Consider the following 19,314-nt stretch of genomic DNA (forward strand, 5'->3'; position numbering starts at 1 on the left):
GGTGTTTGGGTAAAAGGTTATTTCCCTGGCCACAGCCCCATTATCATACTAAAATCAAATTAAGCTTTCAAATATGACATATTTGTAAAAATTATGGTCAACATACAGTAGTTGCCGTTTTTTTTTTTCATTGCACTAGACAAAACAAACGGGGTATTCTGTACTTTACGAGTACTCTAAAATGTGACGAGTGCTCATTTCCTAGAAGTTGTTCCTGCTTGAAGTTCAGGACATTTTGTTTCATTTTTCAACTGCAGTTTCCCATCTGTCCCTCCCCCCTCCTTCTCCCGGCCGGCTCAGTGCCGCTTGGCCCCACTTCCTTGTTTGAAGGAAGTGAGCATGGGCTTGAGAGCGGGAAGGAGAAAACGCTTAAGCGCATTCATTAAGTCGCGAGGTGACACGAGTAAACAACGTAAACAAAACAAAACCTGGTTTTGTTGGAAAAAAGCATTTGCATCTCGTGGCAGTGATGTTGCTCAATGTGGAAGTTTTGTAATAAAAGAGAACACGATTCCAGTTTTTTTTTTTTTTTTTTATACCCTCCCTGTACTGCAGGCCAAAGATTTCCTAATCCAGAGTCATTCCTGGCAGTCCAACCATATGCAACATGCCAGAGCAGGCCTTTTTTCCATTTAGTCATCATCTAGTACTTTTTTCCCTTAGAGAACTTTTCTTCGAGAACTATTTCTATTTTTTTCACCACATTGTCGCTATGGCCCTAAAACAAACATTTTATTATAACATAATGAAGCCAAATGGCAACTTTTTTTTATAGTCAGTGTGATTTCCACTTCCAATTATGTCATACGAGCACCATAAATGGATGTCCAAAAACATAACAAGCACAACAGAAACAAAGATCTTAATGTTACCTAAAATTTGGAATGAAGCCATAGAATAGAGTGGGAAATCACCTCCATGAGTCATGAGCAATGACAGTTGTAGAAATCTACTGACTCAGTGTTGTCCTTGAACTAAGCAATCACCTGAAGTGCATTGTACGCACACACGCTGATACGGCATAACTAGAACAATAATAACAATGCATTTGATTTAAATATATGACTACTAATCGGGAATTTAAAGCAGATTTAGAGTACCAGATTAATGCCCTTCATCACTCAGAATTATTTAGTTATTTACAGTTTGTTTTGCTTTGCTTCCATCAAGTCATTTCAAGTAAGTTTTACTACTACTGCTTTTTTTATGAAGTCGAATTCCTGGTGCCAACGTTGCCTAGCAAACGCATAAGAGTAAGGGGAACAAATACTTTACTTAGAAAGGGTACATATTGTACTTTAATGTGACAGCTGTTGCAAAATCACGGAACAGATCTTGCAACACAATTCAGATAAGTATGTCTTACACAAGAGAAACATCATCAGTCAACGAAAAAGAACATCTTCAACCCAGACCAAAAGTGTCAGTTCCATTCAGAATCTCTCTATTGTTAAAACCGATTTACGACACAGCATTGTGATTGCAGGTGAGATCACCTGGTGCACTTAAAGCAAAGGTCATTTCGAAAAGAAACGTTTAAAAATATCTCTCACATGTATTGGCTGCAACACAGTTTTCAGAATTCACTTGAGGAAATCTCCAATTTACCTCGGACAAAGATTATAAGTGGACACTCTTTCAAGTGCAGTCATTCAAAAGTTTCCGTCCATAGTGTTCATGTTTTTTTTTTAAATAAAACTTTAATGTCACAGATTGTCAGACAATCTTCGAGATTTACTTGTTGACATCGTGGCCTTAGAGAAACGGATTGACGACAGACCAAGGAACGGAAGCACTTTGAAAACAATAAAGACATATGGGCAGAGGGATGAGCATAATATGAATAAGGACGAACTGGTAATGGAGAAAGGGTGCCCATGTCGTGGACGAACTGGCAAGATTTTGGTAAGTACCCCCCTCTGAAACTCACTATGATGAAACTTCCGTAACTATTATAAACCCAATTAGGACTCTCATACAAACTGAAAAGTAGCCTTAAATTCTTTGCTGCAATAAATCTTTACAGCTGTGAACACCTGGAGAACAAAGATGGGTGTGTGGTAAAAATAAAAATAATGGCCAAAAATATAGACACACATTCAAAGGGTTGTTTGTGAACATTGTCTTGACTCACACCTGTTTTGGACCTGTAGAAAAGAATCTCAAGAAACCAGTTGAACCCGTCCAGCATCATGCTGATCTTGCCACAGGCTGCACCTCTTTGCCACAGGCTGCACCTCTAATCTGTGTATTTCCGTTTCAGGCCTCAGCTTCATGTGACATCTTCAAAACAAGTCACCAGCAATCATATGTGATTTTATTCTCAAGGATTTTGTAGTTTACGCAATAATACTTATCCTATAATCGTTATAATATTTGAGTGTAGGGGGGCAACACAGTGCCCTCATGTCTTTATCAAAATCATTCCCGGGGAATGCCCACACAAGCCCAGATACAAACACCACAAACCTGAGATTGACTAGAAACCAGTCCAGAATGTATCCTGTTTGTTGAAAGCAAGCTCAGCCATGATTGTCGTGAACATACGCGGTAGAAAGGATATTAATAACCTAGTCTGTATTCAAATGTTGGTGATATCAGAATCAGCGGATGAATGAGAAACATAATGTTAATGGAGCATAATAGTCAGATCAACAAGGAGAGAATCATAAGAAGGGTTGGGTCCAATTACTGAGCCATCGCAACTGGGTCAATGTGACTTTCAGGGAATAAAAAGAAAGAGTAAACAAACAAAAAGATCTGTTTTGTTTTCTTTGTGTTGTTTTGAACAAAAAAAAAATGCTGAAGAGTCAATCGTAGACATGCCAGAGTGTGGGTGATGACGCGAAATATTTTGGATGATAATAAAAACATGAAGCTATTTCTCAAACACATTTACACATACTGTATGCAATAATAATTAGATTTGTATAACATATATATATTATATAATAATATATTTGTGAAGCTAAGCCTATAAAGACTTGTAGGTTTTGCCAAACTAATTTATCCAGAAGATTTTGGTTGAAATCCAAATTATTTCAGATTGTGGTGCATTTGACTATTGAGATTTCATTCCACTAATCACAAAATACTTTTTTGTAAATTGCTTCAAATTGGAAGACCTAATGATATTGCAGAAAAAAAACCAGCTAAAAGCTTGATTTTGAAAGACTAAAGCTGTCCATAATTCTGAAGCTATGTGTGATAAAATATTAGAGTGTATATGAGCACAATACAATATTTCATCTTACTATTCTTCTTCCTCACCATTCTGTAGTTGTTTTTTTATACGGGGAACAAAAAGTTGCCACATTTCTTGAGCAGCCATGCTCTTCTCACAGACCTGTTGCTAAGAAACGGTTGGAACTGTGCCTGCTTACGAGCATAATGTTGCAATGTTTGACAAGTCTCCATAGTAATGTTTCAATGGGCACGGTTAAATATTTGCAAACAATCACTTATTAGAGCAGTCAAACAGTAAATCTCGGTCGGGAAGGGGGAAAGGGAGGTCATAGAAGGGTTGTGTATTTAAAACGTTAAAAAATGTGTGTGGGGGGGCCTCATGAAGACTGTTGTTGAGATTATGATTATCTTTAGTCACTACCATAATCTGTGTCGTCATCCAACTTTATTTCTATCTCTGGAGTATTTTACCATTGTTGTTGTTGACATCACTTTACGGTCATCACAAGTGACTAACACAACACAGTGACTAACTCCAGGATGAGTTGGTCTTTGGGATTTCGTTTTGACATCCAAACACTTCTTTAGCCAGGACTTCAGAAGGATGATGAAAATATGAGACTCATTTCTTTCTAAGAAACTACGTAACAGGGTGGTAAATCACAGCTAGAGTACTCGCACGTCGAGAAAGAGGACAACACATGTATGAAAAAGGAAAATCACAATGAGAGGCTGGTGTTTGGAAATATCATAAGCAAAAAAAAACAGTAATCACTATCTGTTTTTTTTAAGTAAATTAAAAACAATTATACTTAATACTTTTAATAATGGAATGGTGCATTAAGTTTACCTTACATGGTCTGTGGAAATTTTGGAATTAAAATCTCCATTACTCATCAAGGAAAATATTCAACTATCTGGAAACAGATAAGTACCTATGGGTGCATGTGTGACGGCCCCTCCCTGTTCGGGTGACTTTCCATGTAACTGAGGCGCATTGCATAACAGAAACAAGTAGGGCGAGGTAACCACTAACACGCATGGGCACAGAAATACACATGACATACTACAAACATACGCGGCGCTTCACCACAAACCTCCCGACTTGTGTCCATTCAGTTCCACACCCAGCATCATACGACAGTTTACAAAGAGTCCAATGCTGTAAGGCTGAGATTTTGCCAGGCTATTTATAACTTGCGACAGTTCTAAATTGGTAGACGTGAGGGGCCCGTCTGGCCTCTGTCAGTATGCCCGTCTGTCCATAGGACTGCAAAAAAGACCAATGAGTTACAAGCAAACACTTGTTTAAAACGTATAGAGAAAGCAATTTAGTACTGCATAATCTCAAATCCGAAATATTACCTGGTAAAATGTAAAGTTAGTGATTATGGCAATTCACAAATTTGCCTCAAAATAAATTACTGCTTCTGAAAGAATCACTATTTAAGCAGTTGTATTTGTGGCTTCGTTCAAATTTGTGAGTTACTGTATGTTATTTTTGACATTTATTATGAAGAGAAAAAAATATCTTTAATTGCTCACCAATCACACTTGGTTCTTTGTTCGCTGAGGTTTGATGACTAATCTACCAACAGGTTCATTTAAATGAGACTGTTCTGGAAGTACAGCTGCTTACTGTAACTGCAACTGAATGAATATGTTGTTTGTTGTTGTAGGGTTACTGAGCTAATTTTGGAAATGATGAACATAGTACGATATGTGTACGCGGTAACCATTTACAAAACAATCAGATAAGAGAAAAAAACACAAACATAGCTTAGAAGTAGAATTGTCCACTGAGGGAACTGCTGTCACTTCCCAGAAATGATCTGAGAAGCTAAAGAAAAATCATATATGTGGTAGTCCTTGCTTTGAAACTGACAATTAAAAAGCACACGCATACAAAAGAAATCCACTCACCATGATAACAATAATCTTCTGGTAAAGATCTTCAGCTTGAGGGGTGGGTTTTTTTTTTTATTCTTTTTTTTTTTCAATTTCAGTATTTTCTAAACAGTCAAAGAAAACAGACCACAAGTTTATTTCTACTTGGCCCACGAAGTTAAATGGGATGCAAATCCTCAACCAAAATACCCTCAAAAATGTCCTCATTGTGGTTCAATGTGAACAATAAAGAAGCCAAAGTTGTTCTTCTCTGGCTTATTTATTTATTTATTTTGCCAAATGCTTTCAACATCTGCTAATCAATAGGTGTGTTTGCATACCTCTTGGACCCATTTTGTTGAAATATTCATGACGTGCTGTATTCGTAACAGAAAGCGAAATTTGGGGGAAATATTAACCAATCTATTCTCGTAAGATTCAACTTTTTCAGCTGAGTGGGTAAGAACACTCAGAAACCATACAGTAAGTAGTCACCTACACACGATGATTTATGACACTTCCTGGTACCCTATCATTAGTCATGAAAAAAAAACATACTCAAATGTATCATTACGTGTCTCTGTCAGGGCTTTTGCAATGAAAGTTGTTTTGACTTACTGAAAGATCAAAATGGCAAAAGGCAAATGCTGCTTGTTTTTTTCGCTTTTTCACATCTGGGTGCTTAAGATGGTGAAAAACTTCACATGGTTGAATTGTCTTATCGCACTCTGGGGAGAACCTCTCATGATTCGTAGGGATTGCCATACAGAATAGGGAGAGATAGTGCACATTCATTGGAAAAACAAATACACTCCCATTGGACAGCAGGCTAGAAGGGATTTTATTTCAAACAACCACAAAACTGACACAGTTCACACAGCTACAGTTTTCTCGCGCGTCTGCGTGCGTGTGTGTGCGTGTGTGTGTGTGTGTGTTTGTGTGTGTGCACGTATATACGTGTATATGTTGTGTCTGTTTTGTAAAAACGCCCAACCCTGACCTCACATGAAACTTGAGGTGGAGGGAGGGACATCCGGGAACATAGCAGCGGAAACTCCTCCCAACTTGGGGAGGAGTTTCTAAGGCAGTCATAAAAAGTCTTGCACACCAGTGGACCTCAGCATACTTGGCTCTGGACACAGGTATCAAACGGTGAACAGAGGATCTGAGTTAACTCTCCCGGCCTAAAGGGTACAGCATGTCTGAAATGCATGACAATATTTTGACAAAGGTGAGTCGCTTGTTTCCAGAATACTATTTTGAATTATCTTCTGTCATTTGGGCCTTGGGAAGGTGGCTGTTGTGTTGCCAAACTAGTTATATGACAATTTGTTTCAGTTAACTAACCATCTGAGCAATTGAGGATGTCTTTGAGTTATGTCTTCCAGTCATATCTTAATGTTAAAGACTAAGAATGTTCAGTCGGGACTTTTGGTGTTCCTTTCGTATCTGAAATCTGTACACTATAGAAAAGAGCAAAGAGCTGAAAGAAAGTATGCCTTGAGTTTTATTGCCTGTTTTTAACGAATCAATCCATCTGCAACAGAACCTTTTGAACCTGGCGCTTGATGATGCCTTGCTCCCAAGACCATCTCAGCTCAAAGTCCCAGGACAGGGTCGACTGAACCGATCCACCTCGTTCTTCGCGCCGCCCTCCCCACCTCTCTCCGCCAATCTCAGTTTTAGCACTGAGCATATCACTGACGATGACAGCGGCAGCTCGCTTTGGTCATCAAACATCTGGAGCCAGGCCCCCAGTGTCCAAACTAAAGCATCCACTATGCAAGGACGCTCCATGAGCCTAACTGAGTCCAGCATCTCCCTGCTCTCTTCCTTGGGACAATTCAAGAACCTGGACGCTTTCCCTTCAGGACCTGTCACAACTGTGGCTCCTCCACCAGGCTTCCCTCCCGCATCCAACCTGCCCGCCCAGGTGCCACCCATGCTGTCCTCCAACCGTTACAAGACTGAGCTCTGCCGTGGCTTCCAGGAGACAGGCAGCTGTAAATATGGCAACAAGTGCCAGTTTGCCCATGGTGAAGCGGAGCTGCGTGGAATGTACCGCCACCCAAAGTACAAGACAGAGCACTGCAGAACCTTCTACAACTTTGGCTACTGCCCATATGGATCTCGCTGCCACTTTATCCACGAGGAAAAAAACAGTGGAGGCCAACTAACATCTGGCAAATTCCAGACTCCACGCCAACCAACTCCCAACACAACCAATGGTCAGAATCCACGCCACCAACTCCGCCAGAGTGTGAGCTTTGCAGGGTTCCTGGGCTCGTCACGGACCTCCCCACCGCCTTCATTCCCTACGTCCTTTACTGATCCAAACCTGGGCTTCAGCAGGGCTGCCTCAGTGTCTCCACCTCCACCAGATCTGATGTCCCCAGTGTTTGGTGACTCCCTCACGCGGGAAGTACCATCATTCCACTTTGGCAACCATCAAACCCGCGCCAGCTCTGGTGACATCCACAACATTCCTCTCATAGTGGAGCCAAAAGCCTCGCGCTGCATGTGTGGCCACGGGAACGACTTCTCTGTTTTGCACAGCAACAGCGGCAGAGGCTTTACCAAGGCGACAGATGGAAACCAGCAGGACAGCAATGCTTTATTTGGAGCTTCCAACCTCGCTGGATCGATGAAGCACGCTAGTCTGCAGCGTTTTTCCTCTGAGGACTCCCTGGAAGACAGCTACAGCAGCAGCAGTGGAGGTTCCAGCGGGTCTGAGTCTCCCATCTTTGATGCCTCAGCCACCAAGAGGCTCACTGTCTTTGAACGCCTGTCCTTGTCCGACTAAGGGAAATAACAGAAGAAAACTGTGTTTAGTCTTTCTTCGGAACCAGAACTGATCAGGACAAGTCAACTTTTGATGACACAATAACACTTAATGTTCTTAATTCATGTTTGTCCAATCTGAACTTCTCTTGGACAAATTGTCATGATCAGTGTAGCAAATGAGACCTTCTTATTTGGTCTTCTGTAGATTTTGACCATACCAGCAATTTGGCTGGTTTGCAAATTTACACTTGTAGTGATCAAAATGGCTCATCGGTTGAGACAATCAATGGTATCGTGCCTTAAATATTCTCCCTGCCTAACAAGCCAGTGCTCCGCAGTGCCAAGAACAGTATGTTTGATTCCGTGGCCTTCATGAGAAAGACCTCACGTGTTTAATTGATGCCATTTTATCTGTGACATGCACTTTACAGCAAAATTGAGAGGGAGAATATCGTCTCCCGGTAGCATTCAACCAAAGCTTCACTCTTCACTCTACTTTGTGCGTGCGTGTGTGTGTGCGTGCGTGTGTGGGCCTGTGAGATTGTGTGCGTGTAACCATCGCTTATTTCTGAGACCAGGGGTGCAAGCGGATGCAAGATCAAAGTGTGCAACAGAAAATTATATGTCAAATGTAAATACATGACCCACTTTACCATTTTGTAATCTTTGATGGTTTCTTCATGTCACCCTCCTGTACACCCCTTTTAAGGTCCCCTGTTTGATTGACAGCCTGGTTCAGGGACTTGAACACAGTATTCTTTTGGTTATTGGTTGCCTCGCATTGTTTAACTTAAAGTAATATATTTATTATGATATTTATTGCTGTTTACATAAAAAGATGTATTTTGTACTTTATTTATGAAGAATTATTCCAAGGTCTGTGAATTACCAATGTGATAAAAGGGAGTTAAAAAAAAAAAAGAATCTTATATTTTTAATCGTCCAAAAGTGTCTAAATAAATTCCTGAATAAGAAAATGAGTTTGTGTTCTGTTTTTTGTCCTTGGTTGTTCTTGCAAACAATTCCACAAGTAATATGCGAGATACAACACATATAGTACACACATTCATTTTTAATTTGCAATTTATCTTGCACATAGATATTTCAGTTTGTTTGTTTTTACTAAACTAATAAAAACTAGTACGCAGGAAAATGAAAATTGCTAACTAGAAATAGAACATCATATAATTTCCAAAAGTATTTGTTGATGTTAATGCTAACTGTTGATTATACTGAGGGTTAAACAGAATCATTTGAAATTACTGTAATGTGTCTTTTACACGGCACAATTCTTCACTCAGCTTACTGGTAACTGGCCCTTCTTCCCATGAATAGTGACATTCAGTTTTTATGTAACAGAGGTGCTACAAATTTGCTGGTACAATACAATAGAAATGGGGCATAAAACTTCAGAATTTTGTTTTAAAACATTTCACTTCCCATAAAAGCAGCAGTGTTATTTGCTTTGCTTGCTTTTCAACCATATGAATCATTGCTTCTCTCTGATCCGTATTGTCATTGTCAGCAAAATCTATCACGGTGTTGAAATTTCATGAAAATCCTGTGTTGAAATTTCCGCTTAAAAACTCCCAGTTTGGCCTTGTATTGAGCAAACCGTCTCCAAAGCAAAATGCCCAGCAAAATATTGTCAAAGCACTCGACTCTTTGTGCTACATTTGATAAAAACAGGCATAATATCATGTTTGTGCCAGCGCAAGTCCTACATCTTGTGCCCATACTCGTTTGACAATTTGGTAACTGCACTCGGCATAAAAATGGGCACATTGTCATTTTCATGCCAGGGCAATGGTCTGGTTTCATGTGTTTAGGAATTTGATAAACACACTACTTGGCCGGATGTACACTGCCCTACTGCATGAAAGCGTTCTGCCTTCGTAAGGTACAATGGTATTATGGGAGTTGTGACCATTACTTTTCGCTAGAACTGGACAGTTTCATCAATCATCTTTCCTGTGTTAATACCACATCTTAACTCCAATGTAAGAACACCCAGAATCAAACCTGTGGATCTGGGCTATGGTTGCTAGTATGCGTTGTCTTGACCAAAAGTAAACCCAGTTCCTCTTTGTAATGAAGGCAGGATGTGTTACCATGACGATCAACAATGTGTGGTCCACAATGTGTAAACAGTGAAGGCTGAAAGAATGGATCAGCGCCTGAGTGTTTGTGAGAGCGTTCACTTAGAGCTGTAGATTGTAACAGCAAGTTCAATGGTGAAAGTTCACCAAACTGTGTTCGCACAGTTTAGCTCAGCAGTCATTTATAATGTATTATATACACTTTTGACATTTTGATTTTTCATCAGGGTTCATCTCAGTTTGTTCAAGGTCACCTGTACTTTTCATGAGGATTTTTTTCTAACATGCTCTTGTGGCAAGGAACAAGATTAGAAATGTTAGCGAACAACTGTGAAACGTTTACGACCTTGAACGAATCCTGTCATGGAAGCACAATTCGCCACGACTCACAAACCTTCGCCAATCTTTCTCGTAAGGGCTCGGTTCTTCCCTCACGAAATACAGAATTTCATATACGGTAATTAAGGCCACTTATCTTTTTGTATATTCCTTCCTTGCTTCATACTACATAATCTAAACCCTGCACCTTATCAACACAGTGCAAAGATTACCAACAGCCGCTGTGGAGCTGTTAATAATCAACCGCAAAGCTGTTACTGTCGAAACCTTTCACCCATGTCAGCTGAGCCTTTACGTCTCCACCTACACACGCACACATGCACACACGTACACGCACACACTCGATATGGATGAAAGTACAAGAGATACGCAAGTAGAAATGAATTCAACATCTAATACCCTGAACACAAAAACATATATTGTAACAGGTCTACTGATGATGAAAAAAAAAAAGATTTACCTTTAAAAACTACATGGTTAAAATCATATTGAAAACAGTGAATCAAATCCACAGAAGTAGCTGAGCCCCACTGTGGTGTCAGAAAGTATAAAAAATGTTTGACAAGGCGGATTAAAGGTACAAGAAAAGGAGATTAGAAAAGGTGAAAGTACACCAACTCCCCTGGGAAAAAAAGTGTTCAGGCGTAGAAGAGCATGACTTTGTACGTGCCACCAGGTGAGAGTTCCTCTCAGGAATTCTGTTGAAGCTTTTCCACCCGAGGCAACGAGACACCAGGATAGAAGTCGTAAATCTTTTGGGCTTGTGTGTGCCTGTGCACGTCTGTGTTTTATTAATTTATTGTAGTTAATAACAATACAGCTCGAACACTCCTTTCAAAACATCGTCACGGTTTCTGGATGAGCATAAATGATTGAGCAATTAATCGTCTACTGCCGTCAAACCTTCAGGGAATGACAAAAGGAATTAGGTAACTTCTCCTTTACTCACGAGGTCATCAGACATCAGTTACCTACCATTATTTACTCCAACATATTAAACAAGCGGGAGGTTAATGCACCGAGCACAGTACCTTGCACTTTGACACAGTCCCTTTCCCCCATGTTATTATGTTGCCTCTGCATTTCCATGAAACATGCTTCAGTTCATTCCTTGCTTTCTTCCTGACTGTAATTAGATCATAAGCTGAATTTCACCTCCATTAAGCTCTGCATAGTATTTTTAAAAGACCCAGTTTTGCATAGTTGCCTACTTATTTCGACAAAGATGATGATAGCCAAAATTAAGAAGAAATGAGAAAGAAAGTGCTACATCAACAAGTTGGAATGGTGGGGAAGGAAGAAGGAAATGTTTGAGAAGTGACATCACAGCAGCGGCAGAGTGGAAGTGCGATCCTTTTTTAGCCATGTTCGCTCCCTCTGACACATTCCTCGCCACAGGCCTGAGCTCGTCCCGCCTCCTGCTCTCTTCTCTTCGACCTCACTCCTGCGCCAGAGCTGCTGCTGTGACGCAAACCCAGGGAACAGTGGGAGGAGACTTTGGGGGAGAGTGGGGAGTGTAAGGGTGGGGTGGGGGGGGGGGGTGAGCCGTGAAGTGGAAGGCAGTAAAAATCCCTGAACTCTCCCTTGTTGACGGCTTCACTTTTTTATTTGTGCAGTTTTAATGCTCACTTTCCGGTGCAATTTATGAGATTCCATAAAACAAAAAAAAAAGCCTTATTATTTTACACCTCTCTACATAACTGGAAACTCCACATTTATTAAGAATGTGGAGAGCAATCTAGGCCAGGAAGGTTGTCCCTGCTGGTCTAAAAATAAGTCCCGCAACCTATATTTACAACTTCATTCTAATATGAGTACCAATAAATTCCGTTAATTTATTCGTAACACTCAATGCTTATATGTGTATGTTGGATTTCTTCTGTCCAGATTTCAGGCTCAAAGTGTTGCTGTGTCAATTTCATCTGTCCAAGGCCTTCAGTTTAAGTATTGCTGTCAAGCGTAATTTAAATGATAGCAATCAGATATCAAATTCTTCTCAGAAGGTCCAATCAATGGCTTATAGCATTTTTCATCCTTTGATTGGACAAAATCAAGTCTGTCGCGATTGGCACACAATCCCTTTTATCATCAGCATTTGTGATGTGTATGACTTATTTCACATAACTGTTTATGTGTTTTGTCATGTTATATATCATGATTAAGAAGTCTCCACAGATTTCTTGTGTTCTTCCTATTTTGCAGAATGGAAGTGAAAATAGATGAGCAAGCGCTGTGTAAAAAGCATTACAGCATTTGATATACTTTGCCAGTGTGTCCGGAGACACCTTTTCTCGTGGTAGTGTTATAAAAGAGAAATACACTACCATTCAAAGGTTTGGGGGTCAGTCAGACAATTTTGCGTTTTCCATGAAAAGTAAGTAAGTTTTCAAGGGTTTTCTCATCATCCGTTAGCCTTCTAACACAATTAACAAACACAATGGACCAATCGAACACTGGAGGTATGGTTGCTGAAAATGGGCTTTTACGTATGTAGATATTGCATAAAAATGAAAAAAAAGGCATTTGCAGCTAGAAGTCCACATTAACAATGTATAGAGTGTATACCAGATTAGTTCAATGCTACCCTCATTGGAAAATAGTGATTGTATTTTAAAAATAAGGACATTTCTAAATGACCCCAAACTTTTGAACGGTACTTCATGTACAATAGAATGTATTTTAGAGACAGCAAACGTGCGCTGGGGCATGAAAATTGATGTGTTTTGATTATCGTGGTGATGTGTTTGGGACTTTGGTAGACTGCCCTGCGTCATGCTGGCCATTTCAGCAGACTAGGGGCATTTTATTTTCTACGCAACTAACTGTCAATTTAAAATAGACCAAACTATGGACCAACTGGAAGCAGGTCTCTGTTGTTGCGCAAGTGGTGCAATGAGATTTTGGTGAACTAGATCAAGTTGCAGGCCAATAGATTCTGAGCTCAATGGATAGGTGTGGTGGATGTCATCATTGTTTATAAATAGGACAGCAGTGTGCAACTCTCTGAATCATTGTTGGATTCAATTCATTGAATGCGAGCATTTTCTTGGGGTCACTATATCGTTTCAAAAATGAATTGAATATAAGTTTAATAAAAGAATTGAATCATTTTTGAACTTCTGATTTCAAAATGAATAATCTATTGATTTGTTCTTTATACTGTTTGTAACAATATGTTGGGGTGGTCCATTTATATGGTTTCACAGTCATAAAGGCACTCTGAGGGAAGCCATAACTATATGGCCTTTGAAAAAAAAAAATCTTTGACACCCCTGTGGTTAAGTTAGAGGTTTGCACCCCTAAAAAGTAAGCTCATAGACTTGCACTGGTGGACTTTCAGCTCCTTCACAACCAGTGCTACATTTTAGAATTCAAACACCTTATGGCCTGACACCCCACGTGTTTGTTTTAACTGCACTTAATTGACTTGTTTACACATTAATTCCATTCCACATCCTTCAGCTTAAGGCTGTCTTTGAAAATGAACTGGATTTAAATATGAGAAAGTTGTCTAGTTATAACAGAACAGACAAACTAATCAATTGATATCTTTAGTGTGGTCATTTGCAAGTTTGCTGTTGAGCAGAAAAAGAAAGTCCCTTCAGGCTGTTTTACAGCTGTTTGCGTTATTAAAGCAGATCTTTCACAATGGGCCCATACATGTTCACTGCACGCTTCCTGTTCCCCCTCACACTCTGTGCATGCTTCTGCTTTTAGACTTCATGCTTCCTGTTTTTATGTACTTTTCGTAACTTGGTATGAAAATAAATGATTCCCGTGTCGCTACGCTTATTACAAACAGATGTGTGAGAAGGCACATGGGAACACGGCGTTCTGTGCTGACAGCAAAATAACATTCAATATAAACTATGAGGAGATCATCTTATTACAAAATGTTTGAAACTCGGATTAAAAGAAGTCAACGTGGCTGCGTGTAGAGATGCGTGTAGAGATGCTCACCAACGAATGAAAGTTACATGTATGAGTCGAGGGTGTGAACTTGTCTGAAAATGCTTAATTTGTGGACTTGAAAAATGATCCACAACCCTTTAACAAACTTTACATGACTGATTGAGAAACTACAAACCTCATATCACAGTTAAACAACAAATTAAATGATACACACTCATTTAAAAAAAAAAAAGATATCCAAAGGTTCAACTGAAAAGAATCCTTATAATGTCACTTACCAATTGTAGAACTTAAAATTGAAGAGAGCAATTTCTAATAAAAATGCCGAGAGGATGAAATTCAGGGATTTTGAACAATTCTAAATACAACTACATCTAAAAACAATTAATCTATTAATAAATAGAGAAATAGATAATAAATGTGTTTTTTTACTCCATATATGTCTATATTCAGTCAAACGTACAGTAGTATTTCTTGTATTGTGATATACAGTATGTTCTTATCCCAACAAAGCCAGACTGCTGAAGCCGTAGTAGCTCAGCTGCTTCCTTTCAGAGAGTTTGTTAATTCAGGTCCACTGCATTTGTTTTAGGCTAAAATCAGATCTTGTGACTGCCAAGCCAACTCATGACACAGCACACACGTCTTAACCTGGCGGACAATAGACCTCTCTGTTAGGGATCGTTCTCTCTCTCTCTCACACACACACACACACACACACACACACACACACACACACACTTACACACACATGCACATATTGTACACACACAGCTATGTTTAAACAGGTGGATTGAAAATTGAGTGGTTAAAGGTCTGCATGTGTGTGTATGTGTGTGTGTGTGTTATGGGGAGAAAAGGAATGACTTTAGAGTATGTGTATTCTTGGCTGTGATCCCAGGAATACAAAGTGACACCAGCACAGTGCAGGGTGAAGCAGAATTCCTTCTCATAAATATAAGCATCATGGAAAAGCAGAAGAGCCTCATGAGCCAACTTGCCGGCTGTACCTTGTCACACTCAATGGAAAGAGGCAGCTCGGTCAGCAACAATCACATCAGTTGTCTTTTCAGACTTCATATGATGTAAGTCTTCAAAGTCAATGCATTCATTGTCCCGTCAAGAGTTTTCATTTGCACCTTGAGATTGTGGTTTGTATTTGTTCACAGATTGCACAGAGGGGCCTTGGTGATATTCTGGTGACAGACTTGAGAGAACTCGTGAGTGATAAATGTTTCCAGGTTTCTAACTGAAGTACCAAGATGGTAATTTCATGAAGTAAATGATTTATAAGGTCTTGCTCTGTCCTAGCCGTCACTAACAATGCTGAACATAAGATGTTGCATAAGTAACTCATTTCTGACCGATGAATTCAAACCGTGTCAATGAAACAGTTTATTTGTTTGAAACATGACAAAGGTTCACTGGACATTGCTTTTCAAAATCATTTACCAGTTGTTTAGGCAATATTGTTTTCTTAAATATCATCAGTATATGAAAGTTTACCTTCCAGATTGCAGATGGGGAAACTCAAAATTTATTATAAAAACGGTATAATTCATGACAAGACATATTGTCATATGTGTAATAAATCAATTTATTTTAAATGTTGTTCGGCTTAATACATAATATATAGATTTTGTTGGATGAAAAAGATTGATCTGACGAAAAAAATATAAATACTTCAGTCTACGTGTTTGATTTATAGATGTCTGTTCATCAGTTATACACACCGTGGCAGACATTGTTTGGTCACGACTTTTTTTTTTTTTGTCCTTTGGAGCACTTGTATTTTGGGACTTTAATTGCAGGGTCACCATATGGGTCAAATTTCATGTGAAGTATTTTCAGGTTTTACGGTTTTTGCTCAAGGTAATTGCACTGCAATTCACAGCTATCCAGGATGTTGTTTTCCTCTTTGTGTGTATGGCAAATAACACAAAATCAAAAATTCGCATTTTTCTAATCACCCATATCACCACTGCCTGTGAGAAAGTAAGGTGACATCAATGGCCAACTGCAACCCAACTGCATATTTTGCTTCTGGTGCTGCTTGAACCTGACTTTGTCTGGTGCCCTCAAGATAAGACTGCTCAATAATGCTCCAATTATACACGTTTGATTTAATCAATCAGTTGTGGGGTTGGATTAATTTGTTACCTGTGTCAATTATTTCAAATTGGTGCACACAGTTTGGGGCATGTTTCTTTCTTCATCATGACTCTGTCCCAGCACACAAAGCAAGGTTCACAAAGACAAGCACGGATGACTTTATTGTGAAATAACTTCACTGGAATGTGGTCTCAAGCTAATTCAAACACTTTGGAATGAATGACACAGTGGCCTCTGACTTCACAAATGTTACTGGGGATAAAAGGGCAAAAACTCCCATAGACACGCTTACAAACCTTGTAGAAAGTCTTCCCCAAAAGATGGAAGCTGTTATATGGAGTTCCATATCTGTTTTTTTCAGTTTTCACTTCTTAAGTGTGTTGTGGATGTGTGTCTCAATACTTTTCTCTGTAGTTTAGGATGGCAGTAAAAGTGGCCTGGAAATGATGGAAACATAATGTGGTAGCATTTTCTAAATTGCCACACTTCATATGGGAAGTGGTTTTTTTAGCGTGATGCTGGTTGTGAGGTACTAACGACTGTAAGAAAGAGGAAGCTGATTGACGTAGGATCGTTGTTTGGCTTAGTGGTCAAACAATATGTCAACAAGCAAGATAACAGCAGTAGGTTGTTTTTTTGGGGGGGGGGTTACATCCTGCTTGCTTACCCCATTTTGCCAGTGAGCAGCACAATGAAGCGCAGTCATCGAGCATGTTGTTTTTTTATCATCTTTCACAACCACCTAATGTTTGCACTGCAATAGCTAAAGTACAACGCTGAGAAAAACAAACCGGTGACGCCTAAATATATGCAATCGTGTTTTTGAGTTTCAAAGTAAAATCACTTGATGTTGGCCCATCCCTGTTGGAAATACACTAGATAAAGTTGGGGGCTTGACTATATAGTTTCTTTTTTCATGTCAATAGAGATACAATGTTCTACAGAGGTGTGTTTATGACAATTAATAGACAAGATAATATTTATTGTCGTGCTGGAGAGTTGGAGCGGGAAATACTTCTTCCTGGAGGGTGTAACAAAAATGATTGAAAAGCACTGACTTACACTGTAGTTGCATTAGTAGAATTGTGTCATTTGAATCATCCATCCATCCATGTTCTATACCACTCATCCTTTTCAAGATAAAAAAAGAGGTGGAGACTAACTCTGCTGACTTTGGGTGAAATGGGGAATTCACCCTGGACTGGTAGCATGTCAATCATATGGCACAAAGAGACAAATAACTAGTCATAGTCACGTTTACACCATTACAGCAACTGTCCCTAGAACTATGCAGTAGAAACCCATTTGAAAAGGAGGTTTTCGGTGGAGGTAAACAGGTCAGTGAGGCCCCCACAAACTTGCAGCTGCACACGTTAATTAAACGTTGCCTAGACACCGTCCGGTGAAGTAAAAGCCCCACATTCATCAATATGAGTCTGATCAAACAGTGATCAATATTATGAATGGTTGCTTAGATACAGTTACATGAGAACAGTGTGTGAATATACACACTGGGAATAGTCGTTTGGCACACACGACACACTTTATCATACGTAACCCTATTTTCCATCAGATCTCAGCAAATAAAACATTGTTAAAATCAAATTTTTCTCCCCAATAAGTAGCAAAATACCCTCCCTCGCACAGGTGCATGAATAGATGATAGAAAGAAAAGTAAGATAGTTATTAAAGCTTTCATGGCCAACACATACAAGGGTTTGAATCTGGTCGGAGTAAAGTAGATTTTTGCAAACTTGGTAAACATTCATTGCAGCAGAAAGTTCACTCCCAAACTTCCTGACTCACTTTTCTCAGGACAAGGACAGGGTCAAACTGTGATAAACATGTGCACGCAAATATGTATTCAGTACATACTTATGTTGACTCTGTTCTTTTTAATTGTAGAACAGTGCTGTTACTCATGTAAAATGTCAAATGTCAATACCTAGTAGCCTTGGTTCCTATATTTCACAAGGAAAAGAAACAGATGAATCTTTTATGCCTATTTTTGAGAAGACGTTTTCACGGTTCCAAGGTCTCTGACATTCATCTGTCAACAAAAGATGAAGAATTATAGTTTTGTACACTTAACACCCACCCTAGTTGATATTCTGCTTCTTGTGGGGGGGGGGGGGGGGGGACACAAAATTTTACTTGTGGCGCCAACACGCCATCACCCTCATAACACTTTTACCTAATGCTAATGCTGCTGATCCACTTTCCTTGTGGCTTTGACATGCTTTTGTGCAGTCTGGCGGTCGGACTATGGACATTTCTTGGAAATGGCAGCTCTTCACCCAGCCTAGCGTCCAGGTTAAGGGCTTTGAACAATGCTTTTTTTATTTATTTTTTTTTAAACAATTTATTACAAACAAAAACACATTGTGGCACCTTTACTGTATTTAGCTAGCCAAATATTTTCAATCCCCTCACTTATTTACGATACTGTTACTTCTGCTCTTGAGTCAGTGTTCTTTCTCAATGCAAAACAAATCTGTTTTTGTTCCAATCCTGATTACAGGCAATAATACAGGCGAGTTGGATGAAGATTGTTTTACTGTTATTGTGCATATTATTTATTAGTTCCTGAGCTGGTTATACGCCTGGTTATGTAACGTGGTCACTCATTAAGTAGACAAAAATCTACATTAGGCTAAGTAGACATAAACCTACAGTGCTATTGGCCTGTTATTGAAACAAAGATTTGTCAATGTTTTATTTTGGGTTCAGGACAATCCTCGGGACTGGTTGCTCGAATAACACAAGTTGTGTAGCTCACTTCCAAGGACAAGGCTTGTGTAAGTTGTTTGAAAAAAAAAAATAGATTCTGACTCCCTTTCATTTATCTCACAGCATGCACTTTTTCAATGTGTTTTGCATTGGACAGACATAAAGAGCGACACTTACACAACCCGGGGCAGGATTTAAATCCACGTTTCCATCTAATTAAAAAAAAAAAACGCGTACAGAAATGGGGCAACAGCTCCCCCTGTCA

General features: G+C 39.4%; 1 protein-coding gene across 1 annotated transcript; it reads left to right on the forward strand.

Annotated features, from left to right (window-relative positions):
* The first annotated feature begins 6,148 nt into the window (after positions 1-6,148).
* Positions 6,149-8,837, forward strand: LOC147054751 (mRNA decay activator protein ZFP36). The gene is made up of 2 exons (XM_085917107.1): positions 6,149-6,304; positions 6,620-8,837. The coding sequence occupies exons 1-2, from the start codon at positions 6,272-6,274 to the stop codon at positions 7,874-7,876; spliced, it is 1,290 nt and encodes a 429-aa protein (XP_085773233.1). The 5' UTR covers positions 6,149-6,271; the 3' UTR covers positions 7,877-8,837.
* The last annotated feature ends 10,477 nt before the right edge of the window (positions 8,838-19,314 follow it).

The sequence above is a fragment of the Syngnathus leptorhynchus genome, chromosome 7 (assembly GCF_054491065.1).
Source record: "Syngnathus leptorhynchus isolate UIUO chromosome 7, UIUO_Slep, whole genome shotgun sequence".
Taxonomy (NCBI): domain Eukaryota; kingdom Metazoa; phylum Chordata; class Actinopteri; order Syngnathiformes; family Syngnathidae; genus Syngnathus; species Syngnathus leptorhynchus.